General features: G+C 37.2%; 2 protein-coding genes and 1 long non-coding RNA gene across 7 annotated transcripts; 2 read left to right on the top strand and 1 right to left on the bottom strand.

Moving 5' to 3' along the window:
• The first annotated feature begins 3,870 nt into the window (after positions 1 to 3,870).
• Positions 3,871 to 7,690, top strand: LOC124636755 (sodium channel protein Nach-like). Its single transcript, XM_047172887.1, has 10 exons — positions 3,871 to 4,067; positions 4,439 to 4,517; positions 4,593 to 4,711; positions 4,805 to 4,916; positions 5,185 to 5,354; positions 5,695 to 5,800; positions 6,069 to 6,220; positions 6,423 to 6,547; positions 6,722 to 7,015; positions 7,273 to 7,690. The coding sequence occupies exons 1-10, from the start codon at positions 3,898 to 3,900 to the stop codon at positions 7,449 to 7,451; spliced, it is 1,506 nt and encodes a 501-aa protein (XP_047028843.1). The 5' UTR covers positions 3,871 to 3,897; the 3' UTR covers positions 7,452 to 7,690.
• LOC124636754 (heterogeneous nuclear ribonucleoprotein M-like) lies at positions 7,449 to 21,535 on the bottom strand. Of its 5 annotated transcripts, XR_006985149.1 has the most exons (14): positions 21,368 to 21,534; positions 21,057 to 21,251; positions 20,805 to 20,967; positions 20,609 to 20,699; positions 20,190 to 20,316; positions 19,925 to 20,071; positions 19,492 to 19,836; positions 19,151 to 19,370; positions 18,867 to 18,976; positions 10,731 to 10,866; positions 10,524 to 10,596; positions 8,124 to 8,258; positions 7,682 to 7,762; positions 7,449 to 7,526 (listed from the first exon to the last, which is right to left on the bottom strand). XR_006985149.1 is itself a non-coding variant. In XM_047172885.1 (12 exons), the coding sequence occupies exons 2-11, from the start codon at positions 21,237 to 21,239 to the stop codon at positions 10,541 to 10,543; spliced, it is 1,572 nt and encodes a 523-aa protein (XP_047028841.1). In that variant the 5' UTR covers positions 21,240 to 21,251; positions 21,368 to 21,535; the 3' UTR covers positions 9,679 to 9,915; positions 10,524 to 10,540. The 5 variants fall into 5 exon arrangements, 4 of the variants coding, with proteins under 4 accessions (XP_047028841.1, XP_047028842.1, XP_047028838.1 ...); XM_047172885.1 differs by lacking the exons at positions 7,449 to 7,526; positions 7,682 to 7,762; positions 8,124 to 8,258 and adding an exon at positions 9,679 to 9,915 and having other exon boundaries at positions 20,609 to 20,693; positions 21,368 to 21,535; XM_047172886.1 differs by lacking the exons at positions 7,449 to 7,526; positions 7,682 to 7,762; positions 8,124 to 8,258 and adding an exon at positions 9,679 to 9,915 and having other exon boundaries at positions 20,190 to 20,313; positions 20,609 to 20,693; positions 21,368 to 21,535.
• Positions 16,512 to 18,734, top strand: LOC124636756. Its single transcript, XR_006985150.1, has 2 exons — positions 16,512 to 18,091; positions 18,470 to 18,734. It is a non-coding gene; the product is annotated as an uncharacterized LOC124636756 (long non-coding RNA).
• Positions 21,536 to 22,175: the final 640 nt, after the last annotated feature.

The following is a 22,175-nucleotide window of genomic DNA, read 5'->3' as shown; positions in this document are numbered from 1 at the left end:
CAAATGTCGCTGAACATCATTGTATCAAAAGTCACTAAACAGCAGTAAATACAAAATTAGGTTAACAAAGTATATTTTTAATGTTGCCGTGTGTTAATGTACTTTTGACGCTTATGTTGTTCAGCTACTTTTGGGACAGTACTTGCATGACCTTAATAATGTATGTTAACACGTTAGTATCTATTTCAATAATTTTAATAATTATTTTGGAAATACACTCTTTTGCAAAAAAAGCGGGCACCTAGTTGCGAAATCTTAGTTTTAAGGACTTTACGTGTATTTTAAAGGGTTTTAATGATTGTAGTATGTTTCTAGCATCAAAAGGGTTAGCCAAGCATGCGTGAGAGTGTATTCTAAATTTGAATTTTGTACAATTGCTAAGAAATTGGTTAAACCTTGTTTTGGACTAATTGCTGGCAGAAAGTTCGTCGGTGTTTTGAAAAGTTTTTGAAGTGATTTTCAGAAAACTGATAATGCAGTTTTAATTAATGATTAATGTACCTTTTTGTTAGATAAAACATTTTTGAAAAACTATGCGTATTTGATAAAATTTTCACCTTCTCTAAATGGGCTATACTGATGATTGAGGGCAATGTTAAGAGTTTCGGTATTTTAGTGTAAAGCGTTCTTCTGTTTAGATATTATACCCACGTGTTTTAAAATATCGCTTTTTCGTAATTAAACACTATTTAGAGGAGTATCAGTACATAGGGCTGCGACAAAACCAATTTAAAGTAAGCAGTGCCGATCACAACTCGTCTCCTTTCGGACTTTAACATTTTTAAAAATCTTGAAATTCTACAAAATACAGAAAATAGCGCATAGACTGTGAGCACGAGGTTTTAAGGTCTCGTAATCACTGATTTTCAAACAACCTCGTCTCTTGGGAAACTCCGTAGACCTCCGAAGATCTATGAGTCTGAGCGTTCAAATAGCGTGTTTTCATCCCACTGACATTTTATTAAATAAACTTGCCTGCACCGAGATTTCCTAGCATCTACAGCACTTTACTGCTTAAATCATAACAATAATTGGTTATCTGCTCATTTCTTAAGAAACATACGTTTGGTCAATACTTTTGAATTCTTGACTCCCTTTCAGCGAAATCATCGTTTAGTAACCCGATACCTATGGAGTTATAGAGAGCTTCAACGCAGCGATAATTAGACTTTTTAGAAGCTTAAACCCTCCTCATCATTTTTCAAGTGGTTAATTGTAACATTTATCACAAAATTTGGTATTTTTTAATGTCAAAGTACGATAGGAGACGAGTTGCGATCGGCACTGCTTACTTTAAATTGGTTTTGTCGCAGCCCAATGTACTGATACTCCTCTAAATAGTATTTAATTATGAAAAAGTGATATTTTAAAACACGTGGGTACAATATTTAAACAGTAGAACGCTTTGCACTAAAATACCGAAACTCTTAACATTGCCATCAATCATCAGTATAGCCCATTTAGAGCAGGTGAAAATTTTATCAAATACGCATAGTTTTTCAAAAATGTTTTATCTAACAAAAAGGTACATTATAGTTCGGCCGCTCAGAGAATGCGTTTCTGACACATCGCGATTGAACTGACGACGTAACTTTGTAATGGCGTTGCAGTACGATAAAAATATTTTTGCTGGTTGTTTATCGTTTTAACAATTGTTGAGCATTAAAACAACATTATTATATCAATAATAATCAATGAATGTTGTAATTTTGTGCCAAATTGAGTGTCAAATAACTTGGTAAACAATATTTTTCTAAATCTATACTGCGCTATTACAAGGTTATGTCAGCGCTTTATATTTGTAGTGCTGTGCTAAAAATAACAGGCAAGTATCGTAATCTGTTCTGGTTGATGGTTCTTATACAGTTATACTTATAATATAAAATAATACTTTTTGTTTTTCTTTTTAAGAATTTGAAAATAATGGACTATAGGATAACTTTTATGAAATATAAAAATAAAAGTATGATCAAACTGAACGCGCGAAAGAAAGTAGCATTTTTATATTTAGGTTGAAATTGGTAACCCCAAATGGCATCATGGGCCGTCATTTTGTGACGCTAAATAGTCGTTTGTTGTCGTTTCGTGCGCTAAGACTAAGTGCCCTGCCTCATTAGGACGCCAATGACGACGTCGCCGGCTACGTATCCAAGCAGTTAGTATTGAAATGTATGGAACGTCGCAACGTCGCCAAATTGGAGGCGTGGCCACGAGCTACAGTTCCCTATGTGGCTTCTGGCTACCGTGGCAACTTGGCGACGCGACGTGGCCACAGTAGCCACTATAATGTACACGGTAAAGCGCACCTCCCTCACACAGTCGCCAATGTGGTCGCCAATTAGCTTGCAATTTCTTGAGCGACGACGTAAACAATTGACTGTCGAGACGCCATGGCCACTCGACTTGGCGACATTTGGATGCCAGAAGTAGCCAGACCTGTGCCGCTTGCGACGTCGCCATGGCGTCCCAGTGAGGTAGAGCTCTAAAAACCTGATTTTGGAAGGTTTTGACCGAGATATCAGGATTGATTCTGTTATTGATAATACCTAATATAATTATACACGTAGGCGAAGATGATGATGAAGACACCACCTCCTCAAGCGAATCGGAGTCTGATTAATATTCTGTACGCACATTCAATTCAATGTACTTACTTTATTGCATAGAAATACAGATTGTAACTTTGTAACAAAGAATAAATAAAACGATTTTATTATATGAATATTACCTTTTTTTGGTTTCCACTTAAATAACTAAAATATAAATTTTAAATGATTCCGCCAATTTAAAACGAAAATAATCTTAAAATAATGCGGCGGTTTATTTTGGGGGAACGGTAACGAACTCAGTGTTATGTTGTGCCCATCACTAGTCCTGACTAACTGATAGGTGTCAGGAACGCATTCTCTGAACGGCCGAACTATAATCATTAATTAAAACTGCATTATCAGTTTTCTGAAAATCACTTCAAAAACTTTTCAAAACACCGACGAACTTTCTGCCAGCAATTAGTCCAAAACAAGGTTTAACCAATTTCTTAGCAATTGTACAAAATTCAAATTTAGAATACACTCTCTCGCATGCTTGGCTAACCCTTTTGATGCTAGAAACATACTACAATCATTAAAACCCTTTAAAATACACGTAAAGTCCTTAAAACTAAGATTTCGCAACTAGGTGCCCGCTTTTTTTGCAAAAGAGTGTATTTCCAAAATAATTATTAAAATTATTGAAATAGATACTAACGTGTTAACATACATTATTAAGGTCATGCAAGTACTGTCCCAAAAGTAGCTGAACAACATAAGCGTCAAAAGTACATTAACACACGGCAACATTAAAAATATACTTTGTTAACCTAATTTTGTATTTACTGCTGTTTAGTGACTTTTGATACAATGATGTTCAGCGACATTTGGATTGATGGTGTACAGCGACTTTAGGAATACTAGTGCACAGATACTTTTGAAATACTCGTGTTTAACGACTTTTGTAAGTTTCTGGTGTACAGTCTATTTTGTTTCCTAGTTGCGACTATAACTTATGGCATTTTATTGTGAACAGGTGTTTTGTCATGTTGATTCTGTTCATCGACTTTTGGTGCTGACTGTACCTAAGGTAAAACAGATCAAGTGAAATATGATACTTATGTACATAGGTAGTCCATAGACAACACGGAAAAAAGAACGACTATGGTAAATAATAAAGCCATCATTATAATCACATTAAACCTAATAATCAACACGCACGACATTATTACCGAATAGGTAATCTAAATTATATTTGAGTGTGTACTTCGGCAAAGCTTTGTAAAGCAAGCACTATACCAGTGAGCATACCGAAGTTTCTAATAAAATACTCGTAAATTGTACAGAAATAATCTCATTCTTACTTAACATGTTAAAAATAACAGTGAAAGAAAAACCCACGTTTAAGAGGAAACGTGATAATTACGCGCGAAAGTTGAAGACTCAGAAACTAATCAACTATTTACAAAGCGAGTTACGGAGTTCCACTACTCATGGCCTGCCTTACATTGCTAACACTGAAATACATTGGTTTGAGAGGTAGGTCTTTCATTTCTTATACAAATATGAGAGGCAGCTTAAATAATTCAGCGGTAGAACCTACCCTTTTATTTGATGGCACCTTTTTATAAAATTTTTGAAAAGGAATTTGTACCTAACTCCATAGTCCACAGCTATGTATAGCTTAAGCTTTTCGTTTGTTCTCTTCCCAATACCCTAAGAAACTGACACTATTTTCTACCTTCGTGATGAGAGCTAAACAGAGTCTGGTTAGTTTACATTCTCCAAATATTATGCCTTGATAACACGAGTGCAAATAAATGAACTTTTGATGGATTTTGTGACCTACCTATGTTCTAGATTTAAATTCTAGAAAGCCAAATTAAAATTCTCTTAACTTTATTTTGCAGATTATTTTGGGCTGCTTGCTTCATCTTATCCTGCGCAATCATCTTCGTTCTTTTAACTTCTCAGTACACCAGACTAGTGGTACCTAAGTTAATAATTTGCCTACCTTCTGCTGCGATAATTTCTTTTTAATGTTAACGCTGATATAATTTCCAGGAGGCACCGATTGTCAACAGCGTTGAGAAAGACTATTTGAACTGGAACGTCTCGTATCCCGCAATAGTTTTGTGTCCAGTTACCAAAATTGACGATGAAGTATTTGCTTATTATATCAAGTACGTATAGCTACGTTTTACTTCCTAAGTAATAATGATGTATTTATTTATTTGATTAGCTAATTTTAACACGAATATAATTATATTTTTTAGCGAAACCCTCAACAGAACCGGGTACAATTTGGAGGCATACTACTCTGCGATTATGTCAGTGTCTTTGGAAGCATTAAATGTTTTGGATCTACCACCTCCAGAAATATTAGAGGTACGTTATGAACAAATAATAGGTAAGAATGGAAAAGATGTCGGCTTTGGAAATAACTTTTCCTATAATGAACGGACAGCCGGGTTCGACTATGAATGGGAAAGAATTGCGAATGAATGCAGAAATACATAATTCAATTCTTCGTTCATTTTTAGGAGGACACTGTTAGTGTTGCCCCACAACCTACCAGGAATTTTTATGCAATACTATATTTTACCACTGTCTACATACATACGTTCTCTTAAATAAGTATTTTAATTGTCCACAGCTTATAAAACCTGAAGAGTACGCGACTATCGCAGTGGATTTGTTCAAAAAGTTCAAGAACACCACGCTACAGCTACTCCTCAATTGGCCCATCACTGTAGACACCACTATGACGGAAATGGGATTGTGCCATATTATAAACTCTAATGTTGCTATACTCGATGACCCTACGTAAGTATAGTGGCCTATCCATATAGGTTGGGCCTCCCGTGGTAAATTTATTCCGCGAAACTCCGCCAAGCAGATATGTCTAACTATGTAATAAGCGCCAGAAATACTTTTTTAAAATTTTTACATCGAAAAAGACTTCATTTCGCAACAAAGCTTAAAATTGCGCTAATATCCTCGCAAATCAATATTAATTTCCCAACCTAACCAACCTAAATCGAATCCAATTTTAACATTCGCATTCCAACAGCTTTTTCATTTGTAGGCAATGCACTTACATTTGCATGACGAAGCACCACACGAACCGTGTTCCATTAGGTAACATTCTCGTTTTGTATTGCAGCAAATGGAGTGACAGCAGTGTGGCATACGCCAAAAACAACATTGAGCTCTCTGTACACGACATTGACTTTTTTGTTCAGTTACTCAACTACACCGACGTATTTAAGGTTGGTACAATTTAAAAGTAGAATCCATAAAATATGCTGTGATGGGTATTCGTTATTTTCTTTGCATGAAACGCATAAAGAATAAGTAGGTAGAACTCCCTCTCTACTTGCAATCTAGAAAGATACGGTCATACGATCTTACGATGTACGGTCAGCATAAAATCTATTAACACATAAAAGCCAAAGTCCTCCAATTCATACGATATATCGCTAATGTCGCTGTAACGGATAATGTTATATTCTTTCTATTTTTGAATTCCCTTTATAGATTTACACCGTGAGCCCAGACGAAGTAATTCTGATTGGCACGCCGGCGTTAACTTTTGAAACCGAAGGGTTCTTGTCTTTTGGAGTGCAAATTACGAGCACTAGAGCTTCAGAGGATATCAAGGATATTCCTTTGCAACTTCGTAAGTGCAGGTAAGGATGACGTCATTATTTTTCGAATACGCTCACGTTTTGATTGATCTTTGTTTTTTTGCTGCTCTCTCCACCTTTCTGTGAAGGTTCTTCTTACATCGCTATTGAATGAAGCCTGCTTTATAAGATGAAAAACTCACGTCTTCGTTGTAAGCGAACAGGAAAATCAACGTTAAATTAACCTTTGTAATGAAAATTACAGATTCAGGAACGAAGTTACGAGTAATAGGTACCCAATCTACTCGTATAATCGCTGTTTAATAGACTGTCGAATTAAAATGATATTTAAATTGTGCGATTGTATACCACATTTTTATAAACCATTGGGTAAGTCAATAAAATTCTGTTAAGTAGGTACCTTGCCTGTACACTATTAGATATGTATACAGTGAGTGCGTGGCATGATAAACTAGATCCGCACGTATTGAGCGTACGTAGTTACATGTGCTTATGTCTGTAATTAGGTACTTGACGAAGTAACTGTAATATTTATAATTTCAGCTCACGAAAGGATTTGTAACTTAGCCGAACTGGAGTGCCTTCTTGAACACAAAAAACAAATCACGACACTATCTACTTACAATGAAACTATGGGCAGATATGAAAATATAGACGACTTGCCGAGATCCTTCCGTGATTGCGGTTGTTTGGGAAACTGTGAGGAAGATGTGTTTAAGAATGACCGTGAGACGTACTTACCTCAGGAAGCTATGAACAGAGTGAGAGTTAGCGTATCTGCGTTTCCGAAGGTGCGGGTCATGAGAGAAATTATATTTAGTTTCTATGACCTCTTCTGTAAGTATTCCAGATTTCAGCTTTGCTAGTCCTTTGAGTCGGACTAAGATTAGTAATGGCCGCTGACGCTTTGAATTCTTGAGCTAAGGCGTAAAGGGGCGCAGTTGGTGCCGAATTTTTTAGGCAGTTTGCCATTTGGAGTTTAGGGGTGCCGCCCAAAATTTTGCAACTCCTGGCACCATGCTTGCTTTTAATTATGGTGCAAATTTTTCATATCTGACTGATGTATTGTGTAATGTTAATCTATTTTTTCGCAGTGCGAAGTGGAGGTGTAGTGAATCTATGTATCGGTGCATCAGTCATTTCAATAATGGAGCTATTATTAATTGCATTGAGGATCCCCATATACGAGATAATGCAAATTGTAAAAGGAATTTGGCGTCGGTACAAAAAGTCACAATTACCAAGGCTGTCAAACAATAAAAAACAAATGTAAATAAAACACGATTTATTTAATATCTCCAGATACATCGCTTTCTTAAAAATATTATTTTTACTTTCTCGAAAGTACCTGTAACAAAAACATAGAAGTTACACCTTGAAAGACTCCAAGTAAATTACAGATAAATCTTTCTTAGAAAACATCTGAATAAATATCTTTAGGGAAAGAGATATAAAATATACATTAAACTTAGAATGCATTCCCTTTGTCTATGTAATGCTTACCTCTTCAACCGAAGCCTTTTCGCTTAGTACTGTCTCTCAAGTGCGCCGTCCTAGTTGTCGTTCTGACTGTATTTGCGTTACCTAAAAGTTAGTTTAAAGTGCATTAGAATTAAAGACGTTGTTACTTTACCCTGTATGTAACTACCTAAATGTTGAGTAATTATTAGGCAAAGTAAATGTTAGTCTTTTCCTTTTTTAGAAAAAATAATCAAATGTTTATAGCATTCCCCGTTTTTGATTTTCTTACTTCCTTCACCCATCGGTTTGACCCACGTCGCATAGAAACTAAATAATATATCAATAACCTTCGTCTTCAAAATTCCACTCTCATTCTGCACTAATTTTAAGACTAAAGAGCAAATATAAATCCAGTAATTGCAATAATTATTCGCAACACCCGATGGTAGAAACGGAATTAATGCTAATTACAAATAAAACGTACCTTGCATCACTGACACCTCTTTGTGATAGACGCTTCCAAAGCGGCAGGTAGCGCAGCAAGAATATTTTATTTTAGGAATTTGATCCTTTCATCATATCATGTATTCTCATAGCATCATAGCTTGATTTTTGTCACCTGAAATAGACTTATATTATAACAAAAGATTTCAAACACATTTTGAGGAAAACTTAGCATTTACGGAAAGATCCAAATATCAAATAGATATCCAACATGTCATGAATCACGCAACCTTCGAATACCTACGGAGTACCAACGTCCAAATAGTAATTAGAAAGCCGAGTCGATTAGATTTCGCCCGCTAATGTAGAAAGTACAAACACTTTGGGCAGCGGACAGTACACGGACCGACCAAACCAATCTTCCCGAGTTCACCGATCACCAACATGAGTGTTCTAAAGTCGATCCTTGAAACGCTGGATACGCCGAGACTTGTAGAAAAGTTAATGATAGTGTTTAAAAATTTAGGGACCGGGTCCGACAATATAAAAAATACCTGTAAGTTGTAATGCAGAGTGATTCAAGTATAGACATTTTTCTAAGTAGCACTGTTCTATAAAACCCCATGCACACCCGAAACAAATAACAAAATTCCAAGTTCGATGAGAGAAAACTTACCATTCGAGTCGAAGAAGTCTGAAGACGTATTTCATAGCAATTGCGACGCATCACAGACCCAACTTTTGCAATCTTCGAAAACTTTTCTTGGTGAGTGAGACAGCTCAATGTGCAATATTTAGCTACTTTTTGCGAAGTTAAATACAGAGATTACTATATGTCTACGACTCCAATATTAACAAACAGTGGTCAAGAGATAATTATTAGATAAAATAAATTGTTTGTGATCATAAGAACTTATAGCTCATTGAACCATGTTAATAATACGATGAAATATTTACCTCTCTTTCACGTAACCAAATGACGAGCATGTTACGGCAGCATAAGCAAATACCGAAAAAATTTCAAATGTTAAACAGCACTAAATAAAATGAGTCCATGTAAATTCATTACCAGAGCTAGATACATTAACATGTGTAACCAGCAAACAGTGAATATTATCAAAAAAAGTCATTCGTTCTCGACTACAAGATAATTCGTAAGTGACTGAACCAAGAAATCAAAAGAAATTCAATATTCGGGCTCCGTCGTATGCAGATGCTGTGGGATTATTCAAGACTTGTTCATAAATGAGTGCCTTCTGATTTCTTACTCTGTATTTTCGGAGATGAGGTCGGTTAACCGGAGGCAAAAGCGTCCCGTTACCTGTTTACTTGTAACACACGTAGATGAACAGAACCTAAAGGTGACTTACAAAATTTAACAAATTGCTTCGCCGATCCACGATCACACGCCTCAACGACTAAGCGTTTGTTTACATACGCACTTAGCGACATCACTACTTGCACAATGACACCATTTGCCTGACACCTCGAAAGAGCATGAGACGTAAACTATTTAAAAATTAAGAAGGAACCGATGCAGTATCAATATTTCAAAATTGGATCAGTCAAAGATTGTGAAGCATAACATAACAATATTTTTCCTCAAATGAAATTTATTAAGTTTTAATTCATAAGGGCTACATAAAACATTCAGACGCTTACATTAACTTAACCTAAAATACAAATTTTTCATCGATAAAAGTGAACGTCAATCGAGACAAAGTTTTGAGAACACACCACCGAACAGAATTCAAGACGAGGATGGGAAAGCATTTCATTTCCAGGCAGCAGAGTGTATACAAACCCCAAATCAGACCGACTTCAAGACTTTCCTGAAATCACAAAAATTACAACATTTAGATGTTTTTTCGAGACATTCGTGTGCAATTAATTGCATCTTTAAGGCGCCAAAGTATTACGATGAGTAGATTTTTCAGTATATATCCTAACACTGTGTTTTTAGAATTTCAAGACAAATAGAAACGGGGAGCAGGTATCCACATATCCAGTTCCTAGGTAGGACAAAAAGTGCAGGCCGGACGAACGACTTTCGCAGGAAAAACATGCTTATTGCTAATGACGGAACCCAGAAGCAGATAGTGCACATGTCACGAAATGCACACTAAACTAATGTGCATTTCATTTCATCTGGCAACACGGCGATAAGTACATAGTTATGAAAAGCTAAAGATAAATACTAAGGTCTTCCAAAAAGGCAAAGAAGTAGAATCACACGATGTAGGCGCGGAAATCTGGGCATTGTTAGAAAAATCTACTCATTGACTGTTAAGCCCTAAGGCATGACTTGAACATTTTAGTCTTAAGGAAGGACATAGCAAGATTATGCCTAAAAGCAAGGATATCAATTTTCTCTGGAATAAGTCCGACGCATTGACAGTACGACGCAGGAAAATGACCGTAAGTAACAAAAAAAACTCACTCTTCTTGTTTCAACTGCTAGAAGAAGCGAACATCTATTGTTCTACCATCGATGCGGGTCCGGTCAAACATTTCTGAATACTGTGCTAAGAAAATTTACCTGCACTGAGCTTACAATAAAAACATTACAAAATTCATAAACTTCCTCAACAAGTAGCTGTCTGAGGAGTGATTAATTTGATGATTTGTCGTATTTTAAAAAGGATACTTATTGCCCTTTCTGCATCCCATTCTTTGTGGAAGCGTACGACCGCTGTGTCAGGCGCGGTCATTTCAGCGAACTTCACATCGCCGCATTCACTGAACTTCTCACGAATCAATTGCCATGTCACTGTTTGTGGCAGCTAAATGAGAAAAAAATACCTATTAAATTAAATGCCGCTTGATGAACGGCCTAGAGAAATTTGCCTAGACTCTGGCTAATAATGAAAGTGGCTAAAATATGTATGCTGTAATATATGTATAAAGGTGAATAAGTATGCTGTTATATACGTATACCACTATACATTGTAACATTAATTGTTACATGTCTTAATTCTTTTTAATAAAATGTTGAGTAAAATAAAATTAACAAAACTATTTACAAAACTAAAACTATTTACAAAAACTAAACTATTTACAGTAGCAAACTAAACGCATCAAAATTTCTGGCCAGCTACATTTTATCACCACGCACGTATTTAAACGAGCGACATATTAGGCACCCGGACCGCACCAGCGACTCCTCGCTTCCACGTCGCCGCTGTCACGGCTGCTGCCAGTGCGAATCTGGATATCGAGGCGAACGCACGCCGGTTTTTTGAACACTAACTTTAAGTTATTATAACCGCCATAGCGATTAAACTTTTTAAGGGCGTCATTACCGTTCCCTCGACTATATATCTCGACATATAATAATACTCAGCATATTCAGTGTGTGTGATTTAAACCCCGATTGGGTAAGTGCTATACAATTTTAAATTAGCCAGAAGCTAAGCAAACCATAACGGTTTCTTTCGCTTTGCTTTAGCTGGGTAATCTCTTTATTTGTGTTATCGCTTAACTTTATTTCTATTGCAAGCTTATTATGTGTTTTTGCATAGTAGTTTACCCCACACTTTCTTAATAATGTAATTTTTGCCTACTTGCGTTTTAGTTACCGTTAAAATTTTCAAATTTTGAATTGGCTAAGTAACCGACTTATTGTTATCTCCGTATCTGATAGTGAACATCCACAGCAACACATCTACACTTTTAGCGCTTCCCTATTAAGCGTTGCTGTGGGTGCTCACCGTCTACGGCCAGTGTGTAATGCCTTCGCTTATTGCGCATTACAGGGTTTCACGTACACCTTAAATCTCCTGCTTCCCCGCGGTGGACTGTAGCGGGTTGACCTTCGAACCCTACACCAGCACCTGAACCTGATCTCGGCGCGCGGCCACTTGTTCCTGCAGCGACCAGTGACGTCAGGGAAGTGCTAGGCTAGTGAGGAGGTTAATCACTGTAAACTTGTATGTATGGGCTCTAACCCATTGTTATTTCTGCCGACCGAGCTATACTGTATTTTGTGTGCGGTAAATAAATTGTCCATCTTGCTACCTACCTTTTTTTATTTAATAACCCCTGGGAGGGACAAAGTAGCGTAGCAGAGGATAAGACCGGGACACTGGCGCCCTTAAACGTGGTAGAAATACAGTTGATTACTCCTCCTCCTTTGGTTGTGGGTTGTGTATGTTAGTGGTTGTCTGTGTAAACGTCTTTTATATTTTTTGGTTTTTTCCGTTACTAATGTGTACGTCACAAGCTTTCAATTTCTTTGAGCAGTTAATGTTGGTCATAATTTATTAATCTACCCTACATTAATTTTTATTAATTTAAAGTCGTTTAGTTGCATAGTTTGTGCAAATATTTCTTGCTAATGTTTTTGTCTCGGGCACCTAAAACGACGCTTTCTTAAAATTGTTTTTTTTTTTTTTCATTATAATTTTTTTATTGTGTTCACATTTAAATAAATATCATACTAGTATTGTATTATTAGTTAATTAAGGTACAGTACACATTAGTAGCATTTTTTTTTATTTCTTCTGCTTCTTTCTTTTATGATTTTGTTTTTTTTTATAATTTGATTTTTTTTTTTTCGTTAAAAAAAAACCAGACGTTCTTAAATTTTAATTGTAACAGAACGGAGAACGTGTTGTTTTTTTTCTCTTTTAATTATTGTTTTTTTTTCTCTTTTAAGCTTTGTTTTTTTTTAGTTTTGTCATTGTTTTTTTTCTTTTAAATTTTTTGTTTTGTGTTGTGAGTAGTAGCGCATGCGTCATTTATCCTTCTGTTTTTAATTGATCTTCAATATGCTTCCTATTAAGTTCCTGTCTCTTCAAAAATCTGAGTTGGAATATGAAGTTCGTATTAGAGGCGCGACTCCTGCACCTTCTGTTGAGGAGTTACGAAAACAAATTATAAAATTATCCCCTGATTTACCTTCAGAATATATATTAGAGTCACCTCTTGACGCAAGACAGGACCTTAAGGGTTGTTTAGAAGTTTTAACGAAAATTCAATTAAATCTTGACGCTAGCGATCCTAGCGTTGCTTCACTATTGCGGACACAGAATATGTTGAATCATTTATACAATCGTGTCGAGAGGATAACGCGTAGTGACGACATTAAAAAGGAATATGATGATATTGTTAGCGGTTATAAAATGTTCTCACAAAAACTTTCTACTTTGTTAGCCAAGAAGCCTTCTACTAGTACTTCTTCGAATGCGGCTAGTGCTAGTTCTGTCAAAGACTCAGTATCTACTGTACCGGAACTACAGAACATGATTTCTGTATCTTGCGATCGTACATCATCCAATTTAAGTAAATTAAAATTTACTGGCAAAACTTGTGTTCGCTCGTTTATACAGCGTGTTGATGAATTTATACTGGCTAGGAATATTTCTCAACAAAAAGTCCTAAGTTTTGCATCTGAAATTTTTCAAGACGATGCCCTTCATTGGTATCGTGCTGTAAAGGACAAAGTTAGTTCTTGGCCTGAATTAGCGCGGTTATTAAAAGAGGACTTTAGTCAAACTGATTATGATTATAGACTCATTTCGGAAATCCGTTCTCGTACTCAGGGAGAACGTGAGAATATTACCATTTACTTGGCAGTTATGAGTGGAATGTTCTCGCGTTTATCCAGCCCTCTTTCGGAAGTAGAACAATTAGAAATTCTCTTGCATAACATCAGACCTTGCTATGCTAGTACATTAGCGGCTGCACCTCAAATCACAACTATAGACACTTTGCGTTCGTTATGTCGTAACTACGAGGCATTTCAGACTCGACTGTCACAATTTCAGGAGCCTCCTAAGGTTACTTCCGACACGCTTGCTCCTGAATTTGCGTACACTAAGGATGTCCATAAATCTATAAATAAAACTAATAATAGTAATTACAATAAATATAATCATAACAATTCAAATAATAATTACATTAATAACAATCAGTATAGGAATAATAATTTTAGTAATAACAATAAATATGTACATGCAATTAACGTGGCTAAAAAGGAACCTTACTGTCCTAGGTGTCGTAATAACACCCACCACATTCGTCAATGCAAGGCTCCACGGGATATCGTTTGTTTTAAATGTGGTATGAAGGATGTGAAGACACCCGACTGCCCTAACTGTAGTAAGACAAAAAATCAAAAAAACTAATTAAGCAGAGTTGTAACAATTTTAGCAAGCAAGACTGGGATGCTTGGCTTGATTTTATAAGAAAATTTTCCTCGTCATACAGAGTTGCTACAATTCTGCTATCAAAACCACTAAATGATTCTAGGCCTTATGTAAATATTAAAATAAATAACATTAATGCTGTTGGGTTACTTGATTCTGGAGCTGCAGTTTCAATTCTGGGAAACAATTCTCATTTACAACTAGTAGACTGCACTTTAAACCAGGATGACCACACTAAAATAATAGCTGCTGGCGGTCAGTCATTAAACACCTTAGGTTCGGTTAATTTGCCAGTTACTTTTGAGGGCCAGTTTCACATTATTAAGGCATATGTTGTTCCCGAAATTGAGACATCAATTGTATTAGGAGTGGATTTTTGGCGCGCTTTTCGGATTTGCCCGAACTATATAGGTAGCATCACGATGTCGAACGTCCCATTAGCGGAAATAAAAGATAGTAGCGGTGAACCTTTCATCAACTCCTACGATAATTTGTCGGTGTCACAGAAAGCGATAGCTGATAATGTGATTGCGCAGTTTCGGACTATTTCTACAGAGGAAAAGGGTCTCGGTAGAACAAATTTAATATGCCATCGCATTGACACTGGTGACGTACAACCGATTAGACAGCGTTATTATAGGATGTCCCCCGAAAAGCAGCGCATCTTAATTGAGCAGGTGGACGAAATGCTGTCACTTGACGTTGTCGAACCTTGCGAAAGCGCCTGGTCTTCACCCGTGCTCATTGTCAATAAAAGGAACGGACAGCCGAGGTTCTGTTTAGACAGCAGGAAATTGAATGCAGTGACTAAGCGTGATGCTTACAATTTGCCTTATGTTTCGGAGATATTAGATAACCTTCGCGATGCTAAGTACCTGAGCAGTATCGATTTGTCCAAAGCTTTTTGGCAACTGCCTATAGCGCCAGAAGACCGCGATAAAACCGCATTTTACGTTCCGGGCCGTGGCACTTTTCGTTTTAAAACCACTCCGTTTGGGTTAACGAATGCCCCCGCAACGCAACAACGTCTCATGGATTTATTATTTAGCGACATGGAGTCTAAGACCTTCGCTTATTTGGATGACGTCATCGTAATAAGCTCTAGCTTTGATGAGCATGTTTCTCGTTTGTTGCGGGTTTTGGACAAATTGAGACAGGCAAATTTAACCGTAAACTTCGAAAAGTGTAACTTTTTTCGAAGCGAACTAAAATATCTAGGTTACGTGGTAGATTCTCGTGGTTTACGCACTGATCCGGACAAGGTGGAAGCCATTATTAACTTTCCGACCCCTACCAATAGAAAGGAGTTAAAACGCTTTCTCGGCACTGCTACGTGGTACCGACGTTTCGTCCCTAACTTTAGCACAGTGGCTGGTCCACTTAATAAGCTCACTGCTAACGGGAAAAACGCTCCTTCTTTCAAGTGGTCATCGGAAGCTGACGCGGCTTTTAATTCGTTGAAGGAATGTTTGGTTTCCGCTCCTGTTCTTTCTTGTCCGGACTATTCCAAGCCCTTCGAAGTGCACACCGACGCGAGTAGTTACGGTATTGGTGCTATGCTAACGCAGACTATAGACGGTAAGGAACATCCGATTGCGTACATGAGTAGATCTTTCACCAGTCCTGAGAAGAACTACAGCATAACTGAAAGGGAGACCCTTGCCGTGTTAGCTGCTCTCGAACATTGGCGGTGTTATATAGAAAACGGACAAACATTTACGGTGTACACTGACCACTCCGCGTTAAAATGGTTTCTGTCGTTAGAAAATCCCACAGGACGATTAGCTCGATGGGGGGTAAGACTGTCCTCATTTAATTTTGTTATCAAACACCGTCGAGGTGTCGACAATGTTATTCCTGATGCCTTGTCTAGAGCTTTTCCGGTAAATGCAATATCTCTGGCTAATGCCAACACAGACGACATCTGGTTTAAAAAGATATACAACGGCTGTCTGACTACTCCTTCAAATTATCCTAATTTCACCATTAAAAATAATTCATTATTCCGACTCACAAAAAATATTAACACCCAATTAACTTCAGAATTTGACTGGAAGGAAGTCGTACCTAGCGAGTTCCGTGAAAGCATCATCGCCGAAAACCATTCCGAGCCAACTGGTGGACATCTTGGTATTTTTAAGACTTATCGGCGCTTATTATTAAATTACTACTGGCCAAATATGCACCAGGATGTCGTTAAATATGTAGGTTCCTGCTCGGTTTGCTTATCTTATAAGGCGCAAAATCACACTACATTGGGAGAAATGGGTCGTCCGAAGCAATGTTCGAGACCTTTCCAGATGATCTCAATCGATTTTGTGGGTCCTCTTCCCACTAGTCGGAAGCAAAATTCTTATATATTAGTTATAATGTGCATTTTTTCAAAATTTTGTCTTATTTTCCCAGTGCGTCGCGCTACTGCGGACATAGTTATTAAGATTTTAGAGGATTCTATATTTTTGGTTCACGGAGTTCCACAAACAATCTTCTTGGACAATGGGACACAGTTTATAAGTTCAGCTACTGACGCGCTATTTAAAAAATACAAAATCCCTAACGTTTTTTTCACGCCGAAGTATACACCACAAGTTAACACGGTAGAACGCTACAACAAAACTATTGTAACTAGTTTGTCTACGTTTGTTGGAAACGATCATAGATCCTGGGACACCTCCATCCCCAAGGTTCAGTTCGCGATAAACAATTCCGTAAATGAAGCTACCGGTTATACCCCGTCATTTTTAGTTTACGGTAGGGAAGTAGTTTTATGCGGATCGCACTATACGGACAATGACCTGGGCGATGAAGTGTTATTCCTTCCTCGCGATTTATACGCTGAAAACTTAGGGTGTCTGCGTTCAGTTTTCAATGATGTGCAGGCTTCGTTATGGCATGCACATGAGAAGAATACTGCACACTACAACCTACGTAGGAAGCCGGCGGAGTTTAATGTGGGAGACATAGTTTATAAGCGCGCATTTGTCCTAAGTAACAAGGACAAATATTTTAGTAAAAAGCTTGCACCTAAATTTGTCAAATGCCGTGTAATTGAAAAACGGTCTCCACTTATCTATGTGTTGGAAGATATGTCAGGGAAAAATATAGGTGTCTGGCATATCAAAGATTTTAAAAACACTAAGTCTAGTGGTTAACAGATTTTTTTTACATTTTTTTAAAATGAGTTGAGACAAGTCACCTTAAATTAACATCTTACGACTAGCATTGGTTTTCTGTGCGATAATCACAGATAACTTGTTATAGAAGGTCGCGTCAACATGATTTTATATTGTTGAAGCTATTGTGTAAGAGAGTTTGTTTGATATTATGAAAGGATTTTGATAGTTGATAGTATGAATGTGTAGTGTTAGTAGTAAACTATAGACGAGTTTTTTTTTGAGAAAAAAACTCTTTCTGAAACGAGGGGGGTAATGTAACATTAATTGTTACATGTCTTAATTCTTTTTAATAAAATGTTGAGTAAAATAAAATTAACAAAACTATTTACAAAACTAAAACTATTTACAAAAACTAAACTATTTACAGTAGCAAACTAAACGCATCAAAATTTCTGGCCAGCTACATTTTATCACCACGCACGTATTTAAACGAGCGACATATTAGGCACCCGGACCGCACCAGCGACTCCTCGCTTCCACGTCGCCGCTGTCACGGCTGCTGCCAGTGCGAATCTGGATATCGAGGCGAACGCACGCCGGTTTTTTGAACACTAACTTTAAGTTATTATAACCGCCATAGCGATTAAACTTTTTAAGGGCGTCATTACCGTTCCCTCGACTATATATCTCGACATATAATAATACTCAGCATATTCAGTGTGTGTGATTTAAACCCCGATTGGGTAAGTGCTATACAATTTTAAATTAGCCAGAAGCTAAGCAAACCATAACGGTTTCTTTCGCTTTGCTTTAGCTGGGTAATCTCTTTATTTGTGTTATCGCTTAACTTTATTTCTATTGCAAGCTTATTATGTGTTTTTGCATAGTAGTTTACCCCACACTTTCTTAATAATGTAATTTTTGCCTACTTGCGTTTTAGTTACCGTTAAAATTTTCAAATTTTGAATTGGCTAAGTAACCGACTTATTGTTATCTCCGTATCTGATAGTGAACATCCACAGCAACACATCTACACTTTTAGCGCTTCCCTATTAAGCGTTGCTGTGGGTGCTCACCGTCTACGGCCAGTGTGTAATGCCTTCGCTTATTGCGCATTACAGGGTTTCACGTACACCTTAAATCTCCTGCTTCCCCGCGGTGGACTGTAGCGGGTTGACCTTCGAACCCTACACCAGCACCTGAACCTGATCTCGGCGCGCGGCCACTTGTTCCTGCAGCGACCAGTGACGTCAGGGAAGTGCTAGGCTAGTGAGGAGGTTAATCACTGTAAACTTGTATGTATGGGCTCTAACCCATTGTTATTTCTGCCGACCGAGCTATACTGTATTTTGTGTGCGGTAAATAAATTGTCCATCTTGCTACCTACCTTTTTTTATTTAATAACCCCTGGGAGGGACAAAGTAGCGTAGCAGAGGATAAGACCGGGACAACATATAGCATTCTGTAATATATGTACCTATAGTGGCGATTAAGTATGCTGTAATTGGATGCACTTACGTTAGTTATGATGACCATATCAGAAGACTTGTCACGGCTTGATTGTTGCACGCCCGGGTCCCGCCCGTATTGGGCTGACACTGTCACACCTCCCATTTGTCTGTTAGTGCCTAAAAATGTACACAAGTCAATAAAAATAATTAGGAATGTTTCTTGTCAGATTAGGAAGTATGTATCTCAGAAATGGGCAGATGTCACCCCATATCTGAGATATTTCCAATACAAGTTGTTATAGACTGTGAGAGTCTGATCTATGTTATCTAACCCTTAGAGTTTTTACCAACCTGACAGAGGTCCAGAACTGAGTGAGTTATTTCCCATCACACTGTTGGTCAAGCCAGAGTTGCTCAGATTGAGACCTGATCCCAAATCTGTGTTGCCAAGTGCCAAGTTATTCTGATTGGCATTTGCTTGTGCTGTGAGCACTGTTGCCAAGTCATTAGCAGTTAATCCTTGCTGCAGCAACTGATTTTGCAGAGCCCCTAATCCTGTTAAACTTAATGCCTGAAAACAATGATACATTTTATGTATGCAATATTTGAATTTCAAAGTCAAACAAATTGATGTATGATTAATTAAATGTTCAGGTAAGTATAGAGCAAAGATAATTATTTGATAGTCTTACCTGAAGGCCTAGATTCCCTCCCAAAGCTGTGTTGGTATTCAGAGTATTTGCTGATAATCCTGCTCCCAGACCATTCAAGGTGACACCAGCAGTTGGCACAGCTCCCAAAACTCCAGCACCTAAAGCCGTGCCAGTGTTTGCAAGGTTCAAGTTAGTGGTAGCCGGAGTCTGAGGTGGTAGGTTCCTTGCTACATCTCTCAATGGTTCCCCATTTGGTCCTAGACCAAGACCAATGCTCTTAAGTCCTTCTGGGAGCCTTACTTCACTCTTGTCTGTGACACCCCTGTCCATGCGAACTGTCATTCTTCTGTCATACAGCATTTGTTTATCAAACATTGAAATGGCCTGTGGATGGGAGAGAATGATTATTATTATATAACAAGTTATTTACATAAGCATTATTTGTTAAATAAGTTACGATTATGGTATTTACCTGAACAGCTTCAACAGGATGATCATATTCAATGACAGCAAATCCTCTGCTGTTACCATCCTTGTCTACTGCCAGATCAATGTTGCGCACTTTACCCGCCATTTTGAAAACCTCTTTTATTTTAGCCCTGTCTGCTTTGTAATCAAGCTAAAAATCACAACAAATAATAAAATATGTAATCTGAAGGCTAAAATTAATGATTACATAAATTCATAACACTAGTATGTTATACAATTTATGTGTCTTTAGTTATGTAAATACTTACATTGGCAACAAAAACTTTTTTGACTAGAGGTGGCTGTACATTGATAGATTCAAGGAACTGTAGACTGAGTCCATAGGTATTATAATTCTCTGGTTCCCTTGGTTTGTTGATGCCCCAACTGAAACTACTTAGAAATAAAACAGAAAGTTATATTAATAACTATGGGTCAAACAAAAATTAATGAAGTCAAGGTGATTAGTGTTTTATCAGATGATTAAAGTTTTAAACCTCAGATAGCATACTTGAGTGCAAAAATTGCATAAAATGGAAAATATATTGCTACTGCAAACTGCAAATTCAGCAGTTACTATTTCTTTTATATGAATAATAAAGCTTAAAGGTATCTTCAATGATAATAATATGCATAGGTTATCAAGCACTTATAAACAAATTAATTCTGATCTGTGTACTAAACATACTCTTTATCATCCCTGTTGTTTCGGTTACCACCGCCGCCGCCGCCACCGCCTGACCTTGAAGAATTCATTCTGTTCCTATCATTCCCTGAAACTTAACACAAAATAATTGTAATACACTCAATTTATTCAACACACAAGTCAAATGTGATGTAAAATACAAGTTTTAAAACAGAAGAGGATAGTGTAGGTAATTTACCTGTTTCTTCCTTCAAAACAAGTTTGCGACCATTCAGCTCATATCGGTGCATAACAAAAAGAGCTTTCTTCATTGCTTCAGAGTTAGTGAATTCGACAACACCACATCCTCTAGGTTTCCCGTTCTCGTCATTGAATAACTCAACATAGGCCACATCTCCAACCTACAAAACCGGGTAACAAGTAGTGAGCTAATTAACTTAGGTTATTGAACTTATAACTTCTGCAGTTTTAGGATAACATGATAACGTACCTTCTCTTTGAACAAATCTTTTAGCTCTGTCCAGCGGAACTCATACGGAATGTTAGATACAAACAATCTTTTCCCTTCGGTTCGGTCGCGGTCGCTAGATCGGTCTCTGGTTGCATCAGAGAATCTAGATGGCCGATCTCCGCGCCGCGATCGATCACGCTCTTTTTCACGCTGATTATCCATTGCAGGTTACACCTGATAAGAGTTATAATGCAATTAAAATGAAACCTAAGCCGGAACCGGCTAGAAATTATAAATTAGATTTTCAATCATGTAGGTCAACATCAAACTTGTCAAGTGTCAAAACTTACCAGAACTTGGGTGCTTTATAACAAAATCACAAATGGTATATAACTGGTGATGTTATTGATCAAATACAGAAAACACCGCAATCGCAAATCACAATTCACCGAACATAATTACAAAATGGCGCTAGCTAAAGTAAAAAAAACGCACGCATGACGCAAGTGAAAGCCAGCAAGGTAATGTAGTTGCCAGTAACAAAAATTCCACAACATGATTTTTAGTAAGGCTCTCTCTAGACGATCTATAAAATGCGTAATTGTTATAAAAGCAAATATATAAGTTTATTGTTGTAGCGACCGTCTTATTAGCAAAGGAAATATCTCACAACTTATCTATGTCACTACTTATGTTTTTATGACCATAATTCACGTTCCCATTTTTGATTCTCGAGATGTAATCCCTATCCAAACGGTCTCAATAGCGCTTTTGGTTATTCCATCTTTACTAAACTTTCCTTACAGATAAAGAAGTATACATCATTTTATTTCTGTTACATACATTAATAAAGGTTTGGAAATACTGTTTCCAATGCAAAATATATTTTTTTTCATATATGTTACTAGTTTAATATAGTAGATATCGTATTACATTTATGGCAAACAATGAAGCAAATGGCGAACGTAGTCTTAATCGTCCAATCAGGGACTAGAGCAACGTCAAAACAACTTTATGCAAACCAATCAGAGATAAGATCTTTTTTATTCTCTTTAAATGTTACCAGCATCGTGGTAGTAATACTTTGCGTTTTTGGCATTCGTACCGAAAGATTCTGAATTTTTTAGTCGACTCATCAAATAACTACAGAAGCGCTAT

Source organism: Helicoverpa zea, chromosome 15 (genome assembly GCF_022581195.2).
Source record: "Helicoverpa zea isolate HzStark_Cry1AcR chromosome 15, ilHelZeax1.1, whole genome shotgun sequence".
NCBI lineage: Eukaryota > Metazoa > Arthropoda > Insecta > Lepidoptera > Noctuidae > Helicoverpa > Helicoverpa zea.
This window is presented reverse-complemented; position numbering and strand designations above follow the sequence as displayed.

Bases quoted from the DNA above. Each gene is read 5' to 3' on its own strand.
- LOC124636755 (XM_047172887.1), top strand. From the start codon at position 3,898: ATGTTAAAAATAACAGTGAAAGAAAAACCCACGTTTAAGAGGAAACGT. The intron at 5,801-6,068 runs GTTGGTACAATT...TTCCCTTTATAG, and splicing joins ACTACACCGACGTATTTAAG to ATTTACACCGTGAGCCCAGA. The intron at 6,548-6,721 runs GTAAGTCAATAA...TTATAATTTCAG, and splicing joins ACATTTTTATAAACCATTGG to CTCACGAAAGGATTTGTAAC.
- LOC124636754 (XM_047172882.1), bottom strand. From the start codon at position 21,239: ATGGATAATCAGCGTGAAAAAGAGCGTGATCGATCGCGGCGCGGAGAT. The intron at 20,317-20,608 runs GTATGTTTAGTA...TTTATTTCTAAG, and splicing joins AACAACAGGGATGATAAAGA to TAGTTTCAGTTGGGGCATCA. The intron at 18,977-19,150 runs GTTGGTAAAAAC...GTACATTTTTAG, and splicing joins CAGTTCTGGACCTCTGTCAG to GCACTAACAGACAAATGGGA.